The sequence below is a fragment of the Cardiocondyla obscurior genome, linkage group LG04, assembly GCF_019399895.1.
Source record: "Cardiocondyla obscurior isolate alpha-2009 linkage group LG04, Cobs3.1, whole genome shotgun sequence".
NCBI lineage: Eukaryota > Metazoa > Arthropoda > Insecta > Hymenoptera > Formicidae > Cardiocondyla > Cardiocondyla obscurior.
In genome coordinates this window covers 8,933,331-8,952,824 of record NC_091867.1, presented here as the reverse complement: position 1 = coordinate 8,952,824, position 19,494 = coordinate 8,933,331, and the positions used below count along the sequence as shown (strand labels likewise).

General features: G+C 45.8%; 1 protein-coding gene across 2 annotated transcripts in view; it reads right to left on the bottom strand.

Moving 5' to 3' along the window:
• LOC139102015 (pancreatic lipase-related protein 2) overlaps positions 1-19,494 on the bottom strand; it is a 75,574-nt gene that overhangs the window by 10,614 nt on the left and 45,466 nt on the right. The window contains exons 1-2 of one of the 2 annotated variants that reach the window (XM_070655626.1): positions 6,916-6,997; positions 6,603-6,646 (exon numbers count right to left, since the gene is read on the bottom strand). In XM_070655626.1, coding sequence (XP_070511727.1) covers positions 6,603-6,646; positions 6,916-6,983 — 112 coding nt within the window. In that variant the 5' untranslated portion in view covers positions 6,984-6,997. Of the gene's footprint in view, positions 1-6,602; positions 6,647-6,915; positions 6,998-19,494 lie in introns of those variants that run through there. The other variant, XM_070655627.1, reaches the window with a different exon arrangement.

Sequence of the window (19,494 nt, the reverse complement as noted above, 5' to 3'; positions counted from 1 at the left end):
TCGATCGAGCGATGACTTCTTTTTAAGCGTAAATAAAATTAGATAAATCCGTGTCAACAATCGATATACATGAACGCTTAATTGCTTTCTTTAATGATATCACGCTGAACCCTGAGGAATTATCACTTCGCGGAGCAATTTTACTCGGCGGAAAAATAACTTGTTAAGCAAGAAACGATAATTAATGCTGTAGACTTTGATTTTCGTGGCTGGCTCGTCCATTCAAACGATAAACAGGAGTTTCCGTCACGTCAGATTATTAAAAATTAATCGATTTGCGTAGCAACATCAATATTGGTTATTTAAATATAAAATAACATGTTTTTACATGTTTACGAAATTGACATCTCTTTTTCCTTTCCCTAGATTCTATTTTAAAACACTTACTTTAAAGCAATAAAAGGAGGTCAGACTTTATAATGTAACAACAAAGATATGAGATATGTAAATATCTCGTCATAAATTATAAAGAATAATTAATTCTTAATTTATTATTTCTCCCATTAATTCTTAATTATTTTTTATATCTGTATATTATTTAGATTGAATTTTATTATCATATATTAAGCAGAAAAATTTTTCTGATTTCTAAGTCGTTACCGCGAATAAATTTATGAGCATCGAATTAATTTTGCAGCATTTCTGCCGTACCGCCTCGGGCGCGTATCGTCCCTTCGCGTTTCCTCCCTTTTCAAGCGTGCACGTCTTTGTAGGGCCGTGCACTGATCAAAAACCTTGCCCGGTCTCATGCATTCCTGTTGTACCCGCCGACACGTGTCCGTCTAGGATTGCGTAACCCTTTGAACGTGCGACTCCATACGCGACACACGTTATCAATATCGCGTTGCGCGCGCGCGGTTAAACGTTAAGAAAAAAATATACAAAATCGACTTGATTTTTTTTATCCGGCGAATATGAGAGCGACGAAGCGCGGCCGCTCGTCGTGCGTATGCCCGCGTGTCGTTGCGTACGGTTCCGTGTCGTTGATCAAAGTGAAACCACTTCCGCCTGCGCGTTTTGCGTTTACGAGCCGTGGCCGTGTCCGTAGGTGCGCGCGCACTGTGATCAAAACTGTGTATTGCTCTAACGATGCATTTTACCGATAAAACTTTTTGCAAACGCTTACGTATGCTCGGCTCGCTTCCTATTTGCCAATTTCGAGCAATTTCGAGATGTAAAAACTCCGCGCGATCGTAGCACGAACGACTAGAAGGGTCTTACATTCCAATCGGCTTTAAAGATTTTAAGAAGAATTAAATAGAATTTCTATTTGATGTTATTATTTAAGACAAATAAAAAGTTAGCTTTTTTTTTTACTGAATAATTAATTTAAGTGCCACACACGACTGACACGACTGACTCCAAATTTATCTCGGGTTGTTTGTTTGTTCTTTTTTTCTTTTATTGCAACAGCAGACATAGCGTGAGGTATAAACGCGAGGAATAATTTACAGGCGGTGTATGCACTTTGCGCACACACATAGCCTCGCGAATCAATGCGTGAAAAGACTAAAAATGTAAAACAACTTAATGCCGGCTACCGTGAACATCACGCGAGCGATATACATTTCGCGATAAATAATTTTCTCCTCGCCGCTGTGGAATCCGGAAGAAAAAAAAAACATTTTTCACAATTTCAGGAACACGGCAGGTTTTCAACGGCGCTTGTAAATGCAAATCGATTGCAGGCGAATTATTTCTCACGCGGTCGGAAATACAATGATTTTATTTTTATTTTACGGCCAGCGGGCAATTAGCGATGATAAAAGTTTCCGGGCCGCGGGCTTAATAAATATCGCTAAAAGTTCTCTAGTTTCTCGATCCCGCTGGAGACGGTAACGTTAGAAGTCCTGGATAGCTCGCGATTAGGCTACTGGATTTTCAACGCCATGCTTTCTCGTTGATTCCCATTGCGCCATCGTTCTTTCCATAGGGTCTATGGTGCAACAGTCAGGGCCGAAGAGTCCCCAAAAGACTTACATGCGTGTTCTAAGACCCTGTGAACACGGCCCTTCGCGTGATGGCCCTAAAGGGGTCAACGCGCGCGTTCCGCTCGGCGCGCAATTGTAATTCCACGACGTGCCCGGCACGCGCCTCGCCGACAATAGCGTCGCCGTCGAAGGGAAGTCGGCTGGTGACACCGATTAGGAGAGTATATCTCTATGAGCACTGGGTAAACTGAGCTTAAGACAATTTAAATAATTTCTCTTTTCGAAGAGATTCCGCCGAAACGTTGATAGGCGAAGTTAGGCTCGACGCAAACCGCTCCGTTTCTTATTTTCCTTCTTTATCGCCAAAGATTAATTGGATCGAGTGTGAGAAACGTCTGCAATCCTATATTAAAATCCTTTTTTTTTAACGAAGTTATATTTATTATTACGGTGTTGAAAATAATTAAGTACTTTATTTCCAATGTGATTAACTTTAAGAAACTCGGCGTTATGTTACTATTGTCCTAAAGCGCGTTTAAAAATTGCATCGGTTTGAATATTACATTTTGTAGCGTGTATTAATATTACCGATGCCGATTGTAGAATCTACAAAGAAATAGCGTTCCACTTTCTGCTACTTTCATTGTAAGTACGCGATTTAAATGCAGCCGACATTGTTGCGCCTACGTGTGATGTACTCGTGTGAATGGCCGCTCCAAGGGGACCGATCTCAAAAATTTGTCGACCGGTTTATGGTATCCTGTTAAACTTCAACGCTGATTTGACTTTCACCTCTCGAGGCCCTTGGCGAAGTCGTGAATAACCGGAAACCACTTTCGTTGGATCGAGCGCGTTTCAGTGTCTCCCTCCCACTCGTGCGGAACTCATTACGCACGTTAACTTGTTAATATACTACGAATTACGATTCTTCTTTTTTTTTTTCTTTTTTTTTCGAAATACATTCCGTTGTATTAATAATAATGATAACCGCGCGCAATAATCGTTACGCAATCCCTTGAGAATCCCAGCGTGAAGACGCCGTCACTTGCGTATCTTGTTTATGTAATATTGCGCGCCTATTAACGATCGTGCAATATGCATTACGCTTGTGCAATATACCTTATTCGTTTGCGTTTTCCGCATTGTGTTCCGCGTTCGTTAGCTAACGAAGCCGACGCGGTAAGATGAAAGTCTCGCGTCGCAGCCGCATCGACGGTCGGGTCGGTCGGTCGGTTGGTTGGTCGGGCGGGTCTTGGTGTGGCTGCTTTATTACGTTAACGCATTCCGGAAAGCTCGTAAATACGGGAGAGGGCCCGTTATGGGTGCCTGGATCCTTTCTCAGGATTGCCGAAGGGCTTCCCGCACGTGTTTCGACCAGTCCTTTCTTCATGGTTCCCTAGTAAAAGTGCGTAGGCGTATGCCCTTTAGGGATTAAGTAGAGAGTCTCGCGGGATGACCCCCATAGAAAGGGCTCGGTCGGAATACCGCAAAGGGTGCCTGTCGGAATTTCGCGTGCCCCCTGTGGCTCGTGCCCCTTCGCAGATCATGGGTTCCTGTTGCGTTAGTTTATCTTTAAATCAGAGCGCGCTCGTCCGCAGCCTTTTGTTCGTCGCGGTCGCCGCTCGACAAAAGGGCTCGCGGTCGCCCTCCTCACGGGAGCGAAAAGGCCTGGGTCTCGTCGCCCGAGCGACTGCGCATGAATACTAATTGGCACCGAGGAAGATGGAATTAGGCAATCATCTGCGCGTGGAGGGTACGCGCGCAGAAGGACAAGGAGCGATTAGGGCGATTAAGGGACCCTAAATGGAGCGGCGAAGACGCAGAGAAGAACTCGCTTTACATGGGCAAACTGTTAATCGAATCGTTGACGGCGGCATACGGAGGCTGGAGTCGTCCGAATCTTTTATTTTCCGTACGAACGATCGACAATCAAGTGGAATCTGCGAGCGATAATGGGCTCAATCGCGAATTATTTAATGAGATTAATTTCGCGACGCGAGACGATTAACGCCCGCGACGACGACGCGTATTCGGAATCTTTACGTTTTTTATCAACTTCCGGATAACTCGATCAGGAAATCATGGAGCGCGATCGTGGCCCGTGACTATGACGGCTCGGCTAGCATGAAAAGTGGAACACGTTGCGAGATCTCCGCGGCGTGTGCTTATTTCCGACTTACAGAAATCCAGTTTGGCCCACGATCTTTTTCTCCCTGTTTTGCGAAAGTGCGTTTTTGCTGATTTGTATTTAAAAAAAAAAAAAAAGTATACATAGTTCCTTTCCTAATCTAGCTTTCCGATTAATTAGTTTCATAATTAATTAGATATAGCAACCAACAGGAATATATTTTTATTATTTTCATGTAGATATACCTACATATTGTTTTTTAAGAATGCAAAAAGTGGTTTAAATGATAAATTTCTCCCGGCCTGTAATGCAATGCGCAACGGAAAGTTTTATTCGCCAAACAACGATTACTTTTTAATTGCCAGTTTCGCGCGTGATTCTTCTCTGCCGGCGGGCTCGATGGCGCCGAAAAGTCGACGCTCATTAAAGAGGCGCGGGCTTTTTCTTTTTTTTTTTTTTTCCTTTTTTTTTCGAGCACTGAAGAACACGGAATCAGGAAACCATGGAGACCTCAAGGTGAGCAGGAGAAACGCCCTTGCTGGCGTTCGCCGAACCGTCGCGGCAAATGCGCGACGTCGCGATTGGCCGCGGGCGTATAAACCCCACCATAAAATTGCGTTTGCCTCGTGGCAAGGCAAGACAAATCGCCTGGATGTCAACGGTACCAGAAAATCATGATCGGTCCGAATAGCCGCGTATTTCCGGCGGGATCGACGTGTCGGCGAAAGAAATTCTCTACGCTCGTCTTGACGCGCGATCGCGGAGCCTCGTCTTAAAAATGAGCTCGACGATCTCTTTGTACCAATAAATGCGACGATCTACCGAGATCTACGTTGCGCACGAAATTGTTGCACTTTAATTGTTATATGTATATTGACAAACGGAACTTCCTGTATTTTTATTAACAAACTTATGGCCGCTAATTACATATTCCGCACTGAGAGAAAAATATACTTGCTTTCACACCCACTTATAGTTTCATGACATTCCTAAAGATAAAAATTGATAGACTCAATTATGCGTCTTATTAACGCAATCATATGTATCATTAAAAATATAAAATTATAATTGGGTACAGAAATAATTTTTCTTCTTAAAGTAGCGGACCGTTCCATTAATCGCAGTTGTTTTTTTTTTCTTTTTTTTTTCTACAATCTCGTAAACTGTATAGATAAACGTTTGTGAATATGTATGCTTGCTTACTGCGAGCTGTTACGTGCTACTTTTTGCACTCCCCTAGTTAACGCGCTTTTCGTTCGTCACTCGTTCTTTCGGAGGGTTAGCGGCGGCGGAGGTTGGTCGATAGCCTCGTAAATTATCCCGTTTCTGTTGCGGAATAGACACTGGGAGTATAAGGATACTATGACGGCAAAACGCGACGTGACGTGGTCCACGGTCGGTTTCCTGATCTCCTGGGGAATACTGACGCCCGTCAACGCTGATACCACGCGCTGGACAGCGTGTCTGCGTGCGCGCGGCGAGCAACACGAGATAATTATCCTCGCATGTGCAAAATTACAGCCGCTTTTGCGGGAGAGACAAAGATCGAAACAACTCCGAAGTGATTGACACGTAAAATAATGAACCTAACTCGCTTTGTCTTGCGTGTACTATACAGGCAATATTTAAAAAAAAAATAAAATAAAGTAAAATGTGTACGATGATTAATCTCTAGGAAATTTTCCGCCTTTCTCACGTATTTTTATTCAGCCCTGCGCGCCTTGGTTCAGAAATTGCTGCTGCTCGCGAAAGCGCACTGTCTTTAGGCGCTTTGCGCGCGTCTGGCGCCTTTGTTTTTATAGTAACGGGGCACGCACAATTAGAGTACCATGGCGTTGACGCGGTGGTGTTCCCCGGCAACGAAAACCGTGTCCTCGTTTCGAATTCCTCGGTGACGCGACGCGACGCGACGTGCTCTCGCCGTTTCCGACGCAGCGAATTCAATTCGTTCCGGCTGAAGAAAGATAAATCGCGCAGATGTCAACGGTATTATAAGTCGACATGATCGTAAAAGAAGCCTTGAAGGGGGGAGGGGTAGTGGGTCTTGGAATCTCGCTGCAAATAATTCGCGAAGGAGACCGTTTTTTTTTAAGGGAGAATTGTCCGAGCAGGATTCGCGAAAGACCGACAATCTCGGCACGAAGATCAGAAAACAATCCCCGCTGGAATTTGACTCGACGTGCGCAAAAACTGCTTTCAATCGAGAATTAATGTACTTTAAATTATTCAGAATCTCGAAGGTCTTTTCGATCCTCAAGAACACAACCTTTCTTTCGTATATTTAAATATATTCGTAGTCATAAATGTATCTACTCCTATAAATATGCAATAGTTTTTTTATAGCGGAATTTGTGTTGTTTTTTCTAGAAATTTTTTGTAACTATGCTTACGTTTTTTAAATTAAAACTAGAACAAATCATGCGCACGCTTCGCGTGCGTTATTATAATTAAATAATCTATAATTGACGACGTGTTACCGGTTCAAAAAACCCGATTACAAACCCGATTACAAATCCGATTACAAAAAAAGTTATGTGACTTACCAATCTGTATAAATTTCGGCGGAGTTGCAAAGTTCTGCCGGTAACTGTAACATAAAAAAGAAAATATTAATGTGGACATGTATTTATATTAGTATAGATAGGATTATTAAAAAAAAAATTGTTTTGTTAAAAAGACGAAAGTCACATCGATTAGTTTAAAATCGCTTAAACATTTAAATCTCTTCAGATTAATTGAAACGAGAAAGTATAAGACCTACAGTAGTACATTAAACAAATATTTTAACAAATTAAGTGTTCTAATTGTTACGTAGCTATTTTTTTTTTTTTTTGTAAAATATGTTCGCTCCTTTACCCGACGTCTTTCGCGAGATCATTGCTCGTGTCGGAGATACATCGTGTCATTAATCGCAGGCTCCCCATGTCTCCGCCACCCTTTCTTCTTCTTCCTCGTCTAAATCGATCGTCGTCAATCAACGAGCAGGTGGGTACCGTTAGGTATCAGAGTATCATGAGCGAGAAGTAATTTGCAGAAAGCGGGTGCAAGGAGTGAATGATCGCGGTGGAGTTAGCATTTGAAAGGAACGTGAGAAGAGAAGCCGGAATGCGGAGCGATTTTCCTCCGCATGTCCACCGGGCCATTATTCGCGTCTACTTCTGCGTTCGTTCTCGTTATGCGCGATGCAAAACGGGCGAGAGAAACCGAGGGTTGTCTTGGCGTTATTCCGAGGCCGTTCCGTCGGAACTGGTATCGCCGGTACACGGAGAGGCGAACACGGAGGAGGAAAGCGGAAGGGAAAAACGGCTTCCGGTACCGATGGTCCTCGTTCTCTCTCTCCGTCTGTCTTCCTCTTTACACCGAAGCGGCGCGAACGGGTGCAAACGGCGAGCAGCGTCTTGGCACGCGCCAAGAAAGCCGAGGACAATGGAGCGACTTCTCCGTGTCACAGGGTAATATGAGCTCGGAGAAATCGCCGGGTCGATCGATCGGCTTGGGACGCTACCCTAGGTCGGGCGGTCCCGTCCGCGACCAAGGAGGCCGACCACAACCTGGGTCAATCAATCGAGAATAAAAGAATCTTGGTGCGCCGTAACAGGACAGCATGTCCGTCCCAGTCGCCGGCCGCAATCGATCTCCCCATGGTCGACGCGGACGGCCGACGTGGGGATATCGATGGGCGTTGGGTTGCCCTCTAACGATGACGTCATGAGTGCGATGATTCAAGCATGCGTCAACGATGGCTGCTCACTGGCGTTCTTCATCCTTGCAAGAGTCGGAGTTTCGTCTATCCCAGCGTTAATCTCGATTCGCCGAAGCGGCGAAAGTAAGAGGCAATCTATCTCATTGACGATGTCCAGGCGGATCAAAAGTGGTTCCCGTGAACTCGGAACTACCCTCCTTCATGAAGAAACGATCACCGCAAGGCGTGGTGACGTGGTCTCCCACGGGTGGTGAAGCTGATTGGGACCCGCCGACCGAAACGACCGAGTTACTTCCCCGCCCAGACGCGGTTGTTTCGCCTGAGTGATTCCGCATAAAAGGAATGCGGTGACAACGATCAGGACGTCATAATGTCCGAGCATCTGAAGGCGCCGAAGGCCGTCGCCATCTTGCCGTCATCGGCAACGCAACCCTCGGGGTGGGCTACCCCGTGGCCGACCGCGGGGTGAAGTGCACGCAGCAGGCGGAGATGTTCGTCTGCGTCTTTCCGCGGAATCGATTTGCGCTGAGTCTTGTGTCGCACGATTGTCCCGGCAAACGCCAAAGCAGCGGCGAAAGGGTTGTGGGCGGTAACAAACCATTCATAGAAACTCTATCCAGCGATCAGAAGCACGAGAAGGCGATTCGGCATTTGCTCTCCCCCTTTACGAATGCCTGCCGCCTCTAATTGCGGTGGTCCCTCGTCGGCTGGCATTTCGGCACGCTCGTAGCCCTCGCCCGACGTTTGCTCACGCACGTATAAGCAGAATAGAATTCCGTATACTTAAAAAAAAAAAAAAAATTAATTTATAAAGATAATTTTCCAAAAAAATAAAACAACTATCTATTAGTTAATTTTTCGAGATCCGTCGTGCAGACGCTCTACAATTCTTTAAAGAAACAGAATACACGCCGTTTTCTGAGTCGAGAAAATTAACGCGTGAGCTATTATTATTGAAAGCTAACGAAGGGATGCATCTCAATGCGATTCACTTTAATACTCGCGAGAATAGAAAAAAATAAGACGATTAATCGCTCGACGAACCGCGAGGGATAATGTGCGTTCCGCTCTAATAAATTAATACATTTGACTTAATGTATTTATTTAGATAACGTGATGTCGTGCAATTGCGAGTATCAGTCGACGATTGATCGAGCCGCGACAACGGGCTGTATACTATAGGTCATGCCCGCCCTTGTTCGACGCGTTACAGAGAAGAAAGGACTACCCCCTGCCGACGCATGTGACCCTAGGATTTTCCACCAGTTTCCTTTGTTCGCGAGATTATCATTATATCCCATTATACGCGGCGGCGATCGGCGAACGGTCACGGTTCCGCGCCACGGTGTAATTGGACGGATTATTAGCGGACGGAGGAGGATTATCGGCAGGGTAAACGAACTGTCAGGAAAGCAGAAAGCGAGGCGAAAGCCTACCGAGACGCCCGATCGATCGTGTTTTACGCCCCACTCGCGTGCCGCATTATGTATACGAAAAAAGCGCAGAGTAAATTGTCTCAATGATGTCAGATAAATAATGCCGGATAAAAATACGCGCCCTACTTTCTGTCCCCTTTTCGATCGCCACGGCGAAGTGACTTTATTATTACCTAGAGGAACGTGGTATTATTTTTACTACTCGCGCGCTTCGCGTAAAAAACGGACTCTTGGCATTTGTCTCGTTTTACGGCGCCTGTTTTTAATCAGTTATAATAAATAAAAATATTAAAAATATATCTCCTTTTTTAATTAATTTTTTTTTTACTTTCGCGTATCTTTCAAGAGTTTTTTTTTTCTTTTTTTATGTTTGCATATTCGTTTGATACCCCCGAGGTAAAGTAAAGTAAGTATTCACGTTTGAGGTATCGAAAGTAGCTGTCGATTTATTGTCTGGTTTTCGCGACGTTCACCGAGAAGCTTGCACCCGCGAAAGAATTCCTCCGGGCTTCTTTTTTTCGACACCAGGACGGCATGGCTCGCGGGGGTGTGCGACCGTCCCGTTCGGTGCGATCAAGCGAAATCCGTTCTCTCTCTCCGGGTGTGGGTGGTCGGTTTCCAATCAATCGGCTGCTTCCGGCACTATCAGAGCAACATGAGCCGGCCGGGAAAATCGAACTTTCCTATCGTTTCCCATTCGCGCGCGCACGTACGTGAAAAACGTGCGTGTCCCCGGTCGACGATGCGTCGCTCCTGATAGACGGCGACGCGTTCAAGACTTTTAAATCGCCCGAAGAAGCCGCCGTAAGGAGCCCGCCGGAGGGGTCACAACGAAGGGAGAGCGAAACGGGCTCGCGCGACTCCCTTTCGCGCCGCGCCCCCGTCACATATGAGAACGATCGCTAAGACAGAAGGAAAGAGTTAGTCTTTCAAGTGCTTCGGGCCACACATCGCGACGGGGCACTATGAAGCGGCAGAAAGTATCCTAATATTCGTGAGGTCGTAGACCCCGGTGCCGCCCCTCGACCCTCCGGATGGCAGATGGACAGCAGCCAGGAGCCCCGATATTCCCGAACCTTCGCCATTCGGTTATACCTATTGATTTGTTTGCGTGCTCAGCGAGCGGGTGTTCTCCGATGGGGGGATTCCGCGGACCTTTCGTAAAAGCTTTCCGTTTCGAATGACCTGTTGCGACGAGCACCAAAAAAAAATAAGAACGAACGAATGCACTCATATTTTGTTAACGTCTAGAAGATGTTTTCTAAGAATTTGCATGTTTTTTACTTTTTTTTTTTTAATTCACGGTTTGCTTAAATCTTCTAATTAAACTGTCTCTTCGTATACGGATAAGTAACCCTTACAATAAATTAAAATATACATTTTTAATTACAACCGGTGGTTTAGATGCGAAAGTGTAATGTTCACCGCTTTATTTCTCCCGATTTTCGACCGAGAACTAAAATAATTCTAATTTCCCGTTCTTTCTCCCTCTCCCCCTGGGCTTTCTTTAATCACTGTCGCCGTCGCTTTTCGGTGTCGAGTAGCTAGGAAATCGAAGTGTCCATTGTCGGCTCGGACGTTTGAGCGACCGTGGGCGACGTTAATCGCGGCGCGTCTCTCTATCAGATCGATCGCGTCAGCGGCAAGGACGAGGAACAGGCGAGAATCCTGGAGAGGAAGACGTTCGGTTCTCGGGCCCGTCTTTCTTGACGGTGCCCGTTCGATTGGCCGTCGTCGACGCGGAAGTGCCGGCCGGTATCAATCGCCCCGATAATCGGAAGGGCTATTGGCAGTCTATTGGTTTGATCCCTCGCTCCCAGGCTAACAGAAGTGGCCGGGCGGTCGTACGAAATTCCCTGTGGGCTTCCTCACCGTGGTAGTGGCGCCGTCACAGTAATCACGTACACGCACCTCACGCCGGTCACGTCGCCGGTCATCGTCTTGACTTATCTTTGTCCGGTCGCGGCGCTTATCATTTTTCGCGGGTAAAGATTTCTTCTCGATAACGCAACGCAGAGAGGAAGCGGTGATTGCGAAAACGCGTGGGCGTTGCGAGCTCTCGCGGCTGAAAGTTGTAATTTTTTTTCTTTTTTTTTCTATCTTTTTCCCGTCGAGTATCATTTAATTAATGCATCGGTTTTTATTATTTTTAATTATGTAATAAGTATCGATTCTAATTATTATGAAGTTGGTTCATTTTTATTTAATTTGTTTTCGTTTTGTTTGTTCATTTGCGCCGGGTAATTTTCATTTGCTAATTGGATCGTGGATCGAGCTTTATTGCGTTAATTAGTCGGCTCGTGCGAGAATAACGTATTTAATTATGCTATTGTTTTTGTATTTATTAACTCTCGGTGGTCTTTGTATTTGTTCTTTTCGCACATGTGCCACGGATAAATTCGTTCCGTTTGTATCTATGTACATACCCTGTTTTTTTTTAAATATTTAGTTTTGTATATAATTATTATTTTAATTACCTCTTTAATGTTACTCGCAATTACTTTCGTGATATATTTGAAACTCAAGTCTTATTAAATTCGTAATAATTATTTTGTCATATACTGTACTTAGCGAGGCGAATAAAATATATTCTGTCACATCACTTTATTATCTCTCTTTTTCCATCTCTCTCTCTCTCTCTCTCTCTCTCTCTCTCTCTCTCTCTCTCTCTCTCTCTCTCTCTCTCTCTCCTTCTCTTTCTCACCAAGAGCCGAATGCGTATATACAGCCGTACTCTTACGGTATAGCAATTCTTCTAGCGTCGGTGCGTTGCTCTATCGTCGCGACAAAGAGAGCGAGTGCGCGGTGGCAACCCCACCGCGGGAATAATTTAATCCCGCGCCCGAGGGAAAGGGTTGAATAAAATATATTCACATATTCGCAGCAGGCAAGCATCCGGCGCGAGAAAGTTGCGTTGCAGCGCCGAGTCACTTCTCCGCGCTCGCGGTTGATCGTAAACGGTACCACGTTGTCCTTGGAAACTCATGTTACTCTAGTCGCCACTCTCGCTCCTCGGAAACTATCGTTTCGCCCGGGCACTCCGTCCGCCTCGTCGAACGAGGACGCGAGAAGACAAGAAGAGGAGGAGAACGATGAGGAGAGAGGCGCCCGAGGAGGAGGACGCGCCGCGAACTCTTCTCTCGAGGGCCGACAGGGTTGGAGCGAAAGGGTTCGCCTCGTCGGGATTCCACCCACGCTTTTTTCACAGGGTAACATCCGCGCGAGAAATCCGGCGCTTTCCAGGCGCGGGTGAGCCTCCGGCGCTCTCAAGGTCGATGACACATCCGCGTCGAGGAACCGCCGCCGCCGCCGCCGCCGCCGCCGCCGCCGCCTCGAGACGCTAAATATACTCTGCCGGGTGTCGGATGCCGCATTAATCATAATGTCGGCGACGCGAGCCGCATATCTCGAATACTCGCGACTCGAAATAACCCATGTCGCGCTCCATGGAAAGCTGTGCTGCGCGAGTTTTTCACTTGCAGAGATAATGTTCTATAAACGTTCTTTCAATCACCGAGATTGCTAATTAAAGAGAGAAATGTATTATTTCGTTATCAGGGTATTAACGTCGGAACAGGATATGACCTATCGATTTTTTAGACTCACAACGAATAGAGAATGACGATAAAAAGAAGTGATAATAACGCTGAAAAATGTTTATAACAAATTTATCGGTTTAACAACGAAGGCAGATATTATTAATATGTATAATTATATTGTTATTAAAATAATTTTTTTACATTCGCTAATTATCTAATTAGCGAATCGAAAGTTAATTTTCTCGTTGATCTGTTCTCATTTTAACGACACGTGAAACAATTTTTTTTCGAATTTAATATAACGAGCATCACGGCAAGGTTGACAGTTTTCGTTCGATCGCGATCTTAATTCGTTATTCACGGTTTCACGCCGAAGGGTTTTTAGGGTTGGCGTCTTGTTCGGCTTGGGCGCCTGGAGACCTCCTGTAGGCTGATGGGTGCCTGGACATTGTCACCTGCGGTGTAATTAATATTCATATGTATCCATTATGGATATGATCGCCCGCGCTCGCGCCAACATGTTTCGCGCGTCGGATTTCGTCGGGACGCGCGGCGTCTCCGGCGTTACATCGCGCACTCAAGCGTCATCAAATCGATTCCGGGTCACGGCCGGCATCCGGGCCGAGGTCCACGCCGTGGGGAGAGAAACCCCTTGAACACGTTCGCGGCCCAACTATATCAGGATACTATGAAAGCGCCGCGGGACCGCCATTGGACACCATACAAGAGTGGTAGGCGAGCATAAATTGGTTCTTCGGTAGACTATGACGAGTGCACGTCGGATCGATACAAAACGCCGAGTGACAGCCGTTTATCTTCCCTTTTTTTTTTTTATTAACCCGCCGCGATCTTAGACAATACAAGAGTAAACAAGTCGATCAGGTGGACATGGAGGGTGCGAAGGTGGTTGGCGCTGCCCGCGAATTAGGGGGTGTTGAAATAGGGGTGGCATGAGGCCGACTGCAGTCCCCGCCAAGGGGCGGCGCGGTGGTTAATGGCTCGAATCATCATGGGGTGATTCGTCGCCCAGGGTGAAAACGATCCCACTGTCGTCCCCGACCTCGCTCATTCGCATTCGAATCCTTGCTAGTGCGCTTTTCGTATGCTCGCACGGCGGGACGCGACTCGACACGTGCTGAACGATGAAAATAAATCGAAGCGACGTCGATGGTGTCGAGAAATTTTAAGTTCCTCATCGAGAGCGTGTAATTCATCATTGACTGGCATTTCTCTCGAGATAATCAAATGATAAACGTAATTATTCACCATCTGATGGATACTTGCGCGATTTTATTATTAACCAGCTTACTGGGGAGTAAAAAATTTTCTCGATGTTGCACGATCGTGGAGCAAGCGGTAAGATGTGATTTCGAGAAGGTAGATTCGAGGCTATTGCAAGTCCGTCCTAAGAGCGCTTTCTGTGTCGGCGGCGTGCGGAGTCGCGCTACGTTAAACAGGAGACCATTGCCTAATCGCTGTAATCAAAGTGCGGCTTGCTCACCCGACGAGGAGAGCTCCCTACGGCGCGTCTTCTGGGCGTATATCTGCCCCGGAGTACACCTTAACCTTTGGGCGTTTCCGTCTCTCTCGGAGAGCGGTCCAGCGGGTTCCCGCGATTTCAGCTTACGTCGCCGCTGATCGCAAATTTAACGTTTGCCGGACGACCCAAGCCCTATCACCATCGGCTGACGACCCGGATCCCTTCTCGATGAGTCGACCTGCCAGACCCGAGGGACGAATTACGTATGTACGTTTTTAAAATTATATCACGGCGTGCTGGTACGCGATTCCGCACCGCCTCTTCATGTCAGGGTTCCGCCCCGCGAGTTTGACGGCCTGCCCTCCGCGGGAGCCGCCCCCGCTCTTTGAATAGGAACACAGGAGCCCCAAGGAACTGATCATCCGCCGATGAACCAGCAGAAGACGCCGATTGGCACGCGGAACCTTCAGCTTTCGATCGAACCCTGCCAAGGATCGGACGCGCGCTGCGAAGCGGCCGTCCGACACCTCGTCGGCCGACACTTCCGTCGTCACGTCGAACGATCGTCGGGAGGAGATTGACCGTTTCTACGGTGCTTCGGTGGCCCTGCTCTTTTAATCGAGATCATCTCGCATTTGCATAATCGCGTTACTCTAATTACACACGTATTACGCGCGTATGCAATTCGCGTCCCGATAAAAAATGCACGCGTCTTTGCTTCCGGATGGAAATTTTATGCAGCTGCACCGCGAACGAGGTTCTGCGTATAAATTGTATGCAATCAATTTCTTGCGTTATCTTTGATAATCGTCGGCACTAACGTGAGTCTAGTAATTGCAAAAATGTCAAACTTACTTATTAATTATAATACGTGAATTGCGCCGAGGTAGAATTAAAGAGAATTTTATCGATCAGTGCCGCTACTGCGGCTTAAAATTCGCAGTAAATTTGCACACGCTAGACACAGGTACGCGTATATCGTTAGCGAGGTAGGTACATACGCGTATACATATATCGTGCAATGTAATAGATGCGATGTCAAAAGAGACTGTACTTCATGTTCTCCTAGCTTTTCAAGCAGCCATACCGTTGTAATATCTGTGCGATATCTTGATTGCTCTTGCGCATTTCTGTTTCGCTGACTGAACTGTGTACTGCGCGTCTAGTACAAACTCGAAATAGTATAGATTTCTAAAATCCGAGATACTCTTCGTGTTTAAATAAGTCGCATAGAAAAGTACGAAACGTTTTACATTGTAAAAAAAAAAAAAATAATAATAATTAAAATAAAATCCAATTTCAATATTTAAGAGATTAATTAAAATTTCATTTAAATTGCGAAGCGCTTTTTTACATTCCCCCACAAATAGAATTAATTATAAATTTATTTTTAAATTACATTTTAATTAAAATGAACGACATGTTCGTAAACACAAATACGCTTATTAAATAACTGAAATTTTATTTTACTAAATAGAGTTATTAAATAATCAGAAGTCGAGTCGGTGGTTTTATAAACCGTCCACGAATCAGGGTAAAAATGAGGGAAGGCACTCGCGGCATGCCTACTCTTAATCGACATCGCAATCCCGAACATCGTCGCGGTTTTCTCGACCCTCCGTAGTGTCATGGCTTACAATCGATTAACCCATCTTGTAAAGTCACCACCCCGGGGATGCGGAAGACCCAGCCTTCCCGCCTACCCTCGTCCAGGTCGAGCAACACGGATCGTCCTTTTAGCATGCGTAAACACGAGGGTGCACCCCTCGAAACCGCTGCCAGGGGGTTGAAGAGCCCCTTCCAGAAACCTATAATGAATCGCGCAGCGCGCATTGCGCATTGCTGGTCGTGTCCCAGCGCGGGACATCGGGCAGGTCTACCCCAAAATGGGGTGGACGAGCATGCGTGTGAATCGCCCAAAAGTGTGACGGTGTGTAGACACGCAAACGAACGTGCACGCAGTGATGGATCCCGACGATGGGATACCTATGCACAGCCTAATTTCGAGGTCGCTAATTTGAAAAAATGTTAATTACGAAAATTAGAGAAGCTCGTTTAACATTGCCTTGCAAGATTGAGACGGCTTCGCGAGATGGAACAGAGGTCTGAAAGCAAGATGCGATTTCCGCTGTTTTTTTCTTTTTAGAAGAAGCCGCGGTAACCGTTAGAGGGAAGTCGACCTATTGTCACCGAGAACAACGCATGAGTATTGGCAAAGTAAAAAAGCGTCCAGCGATGCCGAAGGTTTCGGTGCGTCTCGCGCGCCTACGAGGATCCGCTACTGCGTGCAAGTGTGTGTGCCTCATGTCGGAAGAACGGGTGCCAGTGTTGGGGGATCGGTGGCGAGGATAGGGCGAAGGGAGCCGGCTGGACCAACCTCGCGGCTCCGAAGGCTCGCGCGGATGGCGCGAAAGGAGGAGAGAGCGATCGACGGCGGTGTGGCTCTCGGAGAGCGAAGCCGGTCCGTCGGCGCGGCTGGAAGCCGCGAGGTTGGACGGAAGGGCCGGGCGCGCGAGCCGCTCGAAAAAGGGTGCGACCTTCGGCGGCCTCGGCCAGCCCTCGGGGAGACCGCGCCCACGCATTTTTAGCAGGATCACAGAAGTCGACTGGAGCTCGTTTGGCCTTGGAACGTATCACTCGGTCTCACTCTCGCTCTTTCCCGCTCTCTCCGTCTTTCCCCCCTTTCCTCCTCTCTTACCGCCCGCCCGGCTCTTCCTTCGCGCCCGCCGCGATCTCGCTCTCGCGCTGGCCCTCGTAAGGGTCGTGTCAAGGGCCGGCCGCCGGCAGCTGCACTCTCTCCTCCTTGCCGCGCGCACCACGCCGATCGCGCGGAACGATCGAGCGTCAGGCAGGCGAGCGGAGAAACGAGTTTCCAGCTGCCGCTGACACTGCTACACACCGCTCGCGCTCTGCTTTGTCGGATACGAGTCTCGAGATATCGACTCGCCTTTCGCCGGCACTATCCTCGAATTTTGGATTCCTGGTACTGCGTTACATCGAAAGACCGAAGGGCGTATATACGGAAAAAGTCTAATAAAATTATTTCCCGATGAGCGATTGCCCGATTTTTCAAACAACGATGCTACGGACGTCTAGAATTTTAGATTTCTACAGGCAGTAAGTTATATGTAGATAGATATAGATACGCTGCGGAGAGCAATAAAAGCGTTTAAAATATTGATTCGTAATTTTTTTTGCCATTTGTTAAAATTAAACATTGGTCTTTTTATTACATGTTTAATAAAAGACCGAAAAGGGCTTTCAAAGAATAAAGCAGAGAATATGAAGATAAATGTTACAAACGTACGTTCTAATATTTAATTTTGATCAAAAGTACTGCAAAAATTATCGATACTCGAGCTTTTTGTCCGATTTTTGATGTCCGATGCTATGTTACATTTAACGATGAAAGGTACATACAACACGAGTTCATGGATGTTATCAATTATCACATTAAAGATTAAACATTAAATAACTGTAATCGAAGATGATCGGAAAAAATTAAAAGAAATTAGAGTGTGAGCGTTATAGATCTGCGCGAGATAAAAAAAATGTGTACTCTTGATTGCAAGTGAAAATAAGTTAGCTTGGAAAATAGAATCTGCAGAAACACATCCACGCATTTTGATCAGGATTTTATCCCAGTTTAAAGGTAGATGAAGAACTCGCGAGTCCTTCAGGATAGATATACTTCCTTAAAATCTTTTCTAGAACCTAGAAAAGTAAAACCAGTTTTGTTTTTAATTATTTTCAATATAAAAATATGTTATACTTTATTTAATTTTTATTCAGGATCGTACGTTTTTGTTAAAAATAAAAAAAAAGACTTTTTTTTTAATTTATTGATGCAGTTAACGTCACAATGCAAATGTTTCTTTTAAAATAAATATCCATAAATTACTTTACTGCACAAATTGACGGAAAAACAGTCATATTTTTCTATTCATTCATATTTCTCTCTAATATTTCCTATATTTATTTGTAGTTTATTTAATTTAAAATAATCGTGATGCACAGAACAACATATAAAATTATACGATTTCGCGGTGGCTCATTTTTAATAAAAAATCCTATTAAAAAAATAATATCTCAAGACAGTTTACTAAGTATTAACATAACGAGCTAATTTAATTTGGCTTTACAATATTTTAAAAGACCGTAAAATATTTAAATCGCTTGTATGCTCTCTCCGCACGAAATTATTCAGACACGCATGGCGAGTGGGAGACCTTGCTATATGAAGATATCACGCACCATGAAAATATGATGTGCTCGCATCATATCACAGTTCCTGTACATTCTGCTCTCCTATCTTGCGACATATGAGAGATATGAATCGCCCTATCTACGGCGTCTTCCTTGGTCGAGCCTACCCTTTCGTGTCCCTTGTGGGAACCTTTTTGTTTATCGCAGCTCGAATATTTCAACGCAGTCACGGGCTAATTCAATTAATGTTGTCCGCAGCAGTTAGGAAATTTCGACATCGAGCACTTCAACCCAAATTTATCAATTAAAAAAAAAGGACTCCGTTTCAAGAATTACGCGCGCGTGCTAATGTTAAAGTACAATGGTATCAAAAGAATTAATGACGCACATACACACGTATCTGTTAAACGTGCGTTCACACTTGGTAATTTTTTAAGGTTAATTAAGGAAGAAAGGAAGAAAAATGGTACGGCCGCGGTGCGCTATCGTCCCGTCGCCGGTCGACTCGATCTCCGCTCGAATTCGGCCGCGCACGTAACAAACGGGCGATAATGACACGCTTACTTTCTTCCTTCGCGATAATATGTGCCTCTGGTTCGCGATTTCCCGCCCTGTCACCTCCTCGGCCCGTTTATTCTCCTGCTATGCCGATGTAACGGAGTTGTTTACACTGCGCATGTAATATGGCTTCGATGCGCTTTTCTCCCGTCATAATTCGCGTCTCCCTCCCTCCCTCTGTCAGGTCGCATCACGCGTCGCGAGATATTGCGAAGAACGCGTCTCGCGTTGCCGCGGATTCCTGGTTTTCTCTCTCTCTCTCTCTCTTTTTTATTTTATTTTTGTTTTTTGTTTTCTGTACTCCACTCGATGCAGCCTCGCCTCTTATGTAATTTACATAACGCTTATCCGAGCTCGCAGCCGTCCCACGACTAATTTCCTCGCACCTGTTACACGCGAACTTTTTCTCCTCGGGCGCGCGATGCCGTCGACGTTTTCGCGAAACACGGAGAGACAGGATCGCATTATGGTGAGGAGGAGCCGAGTACCGTCGGCCGAGTATCGCCGAAAATT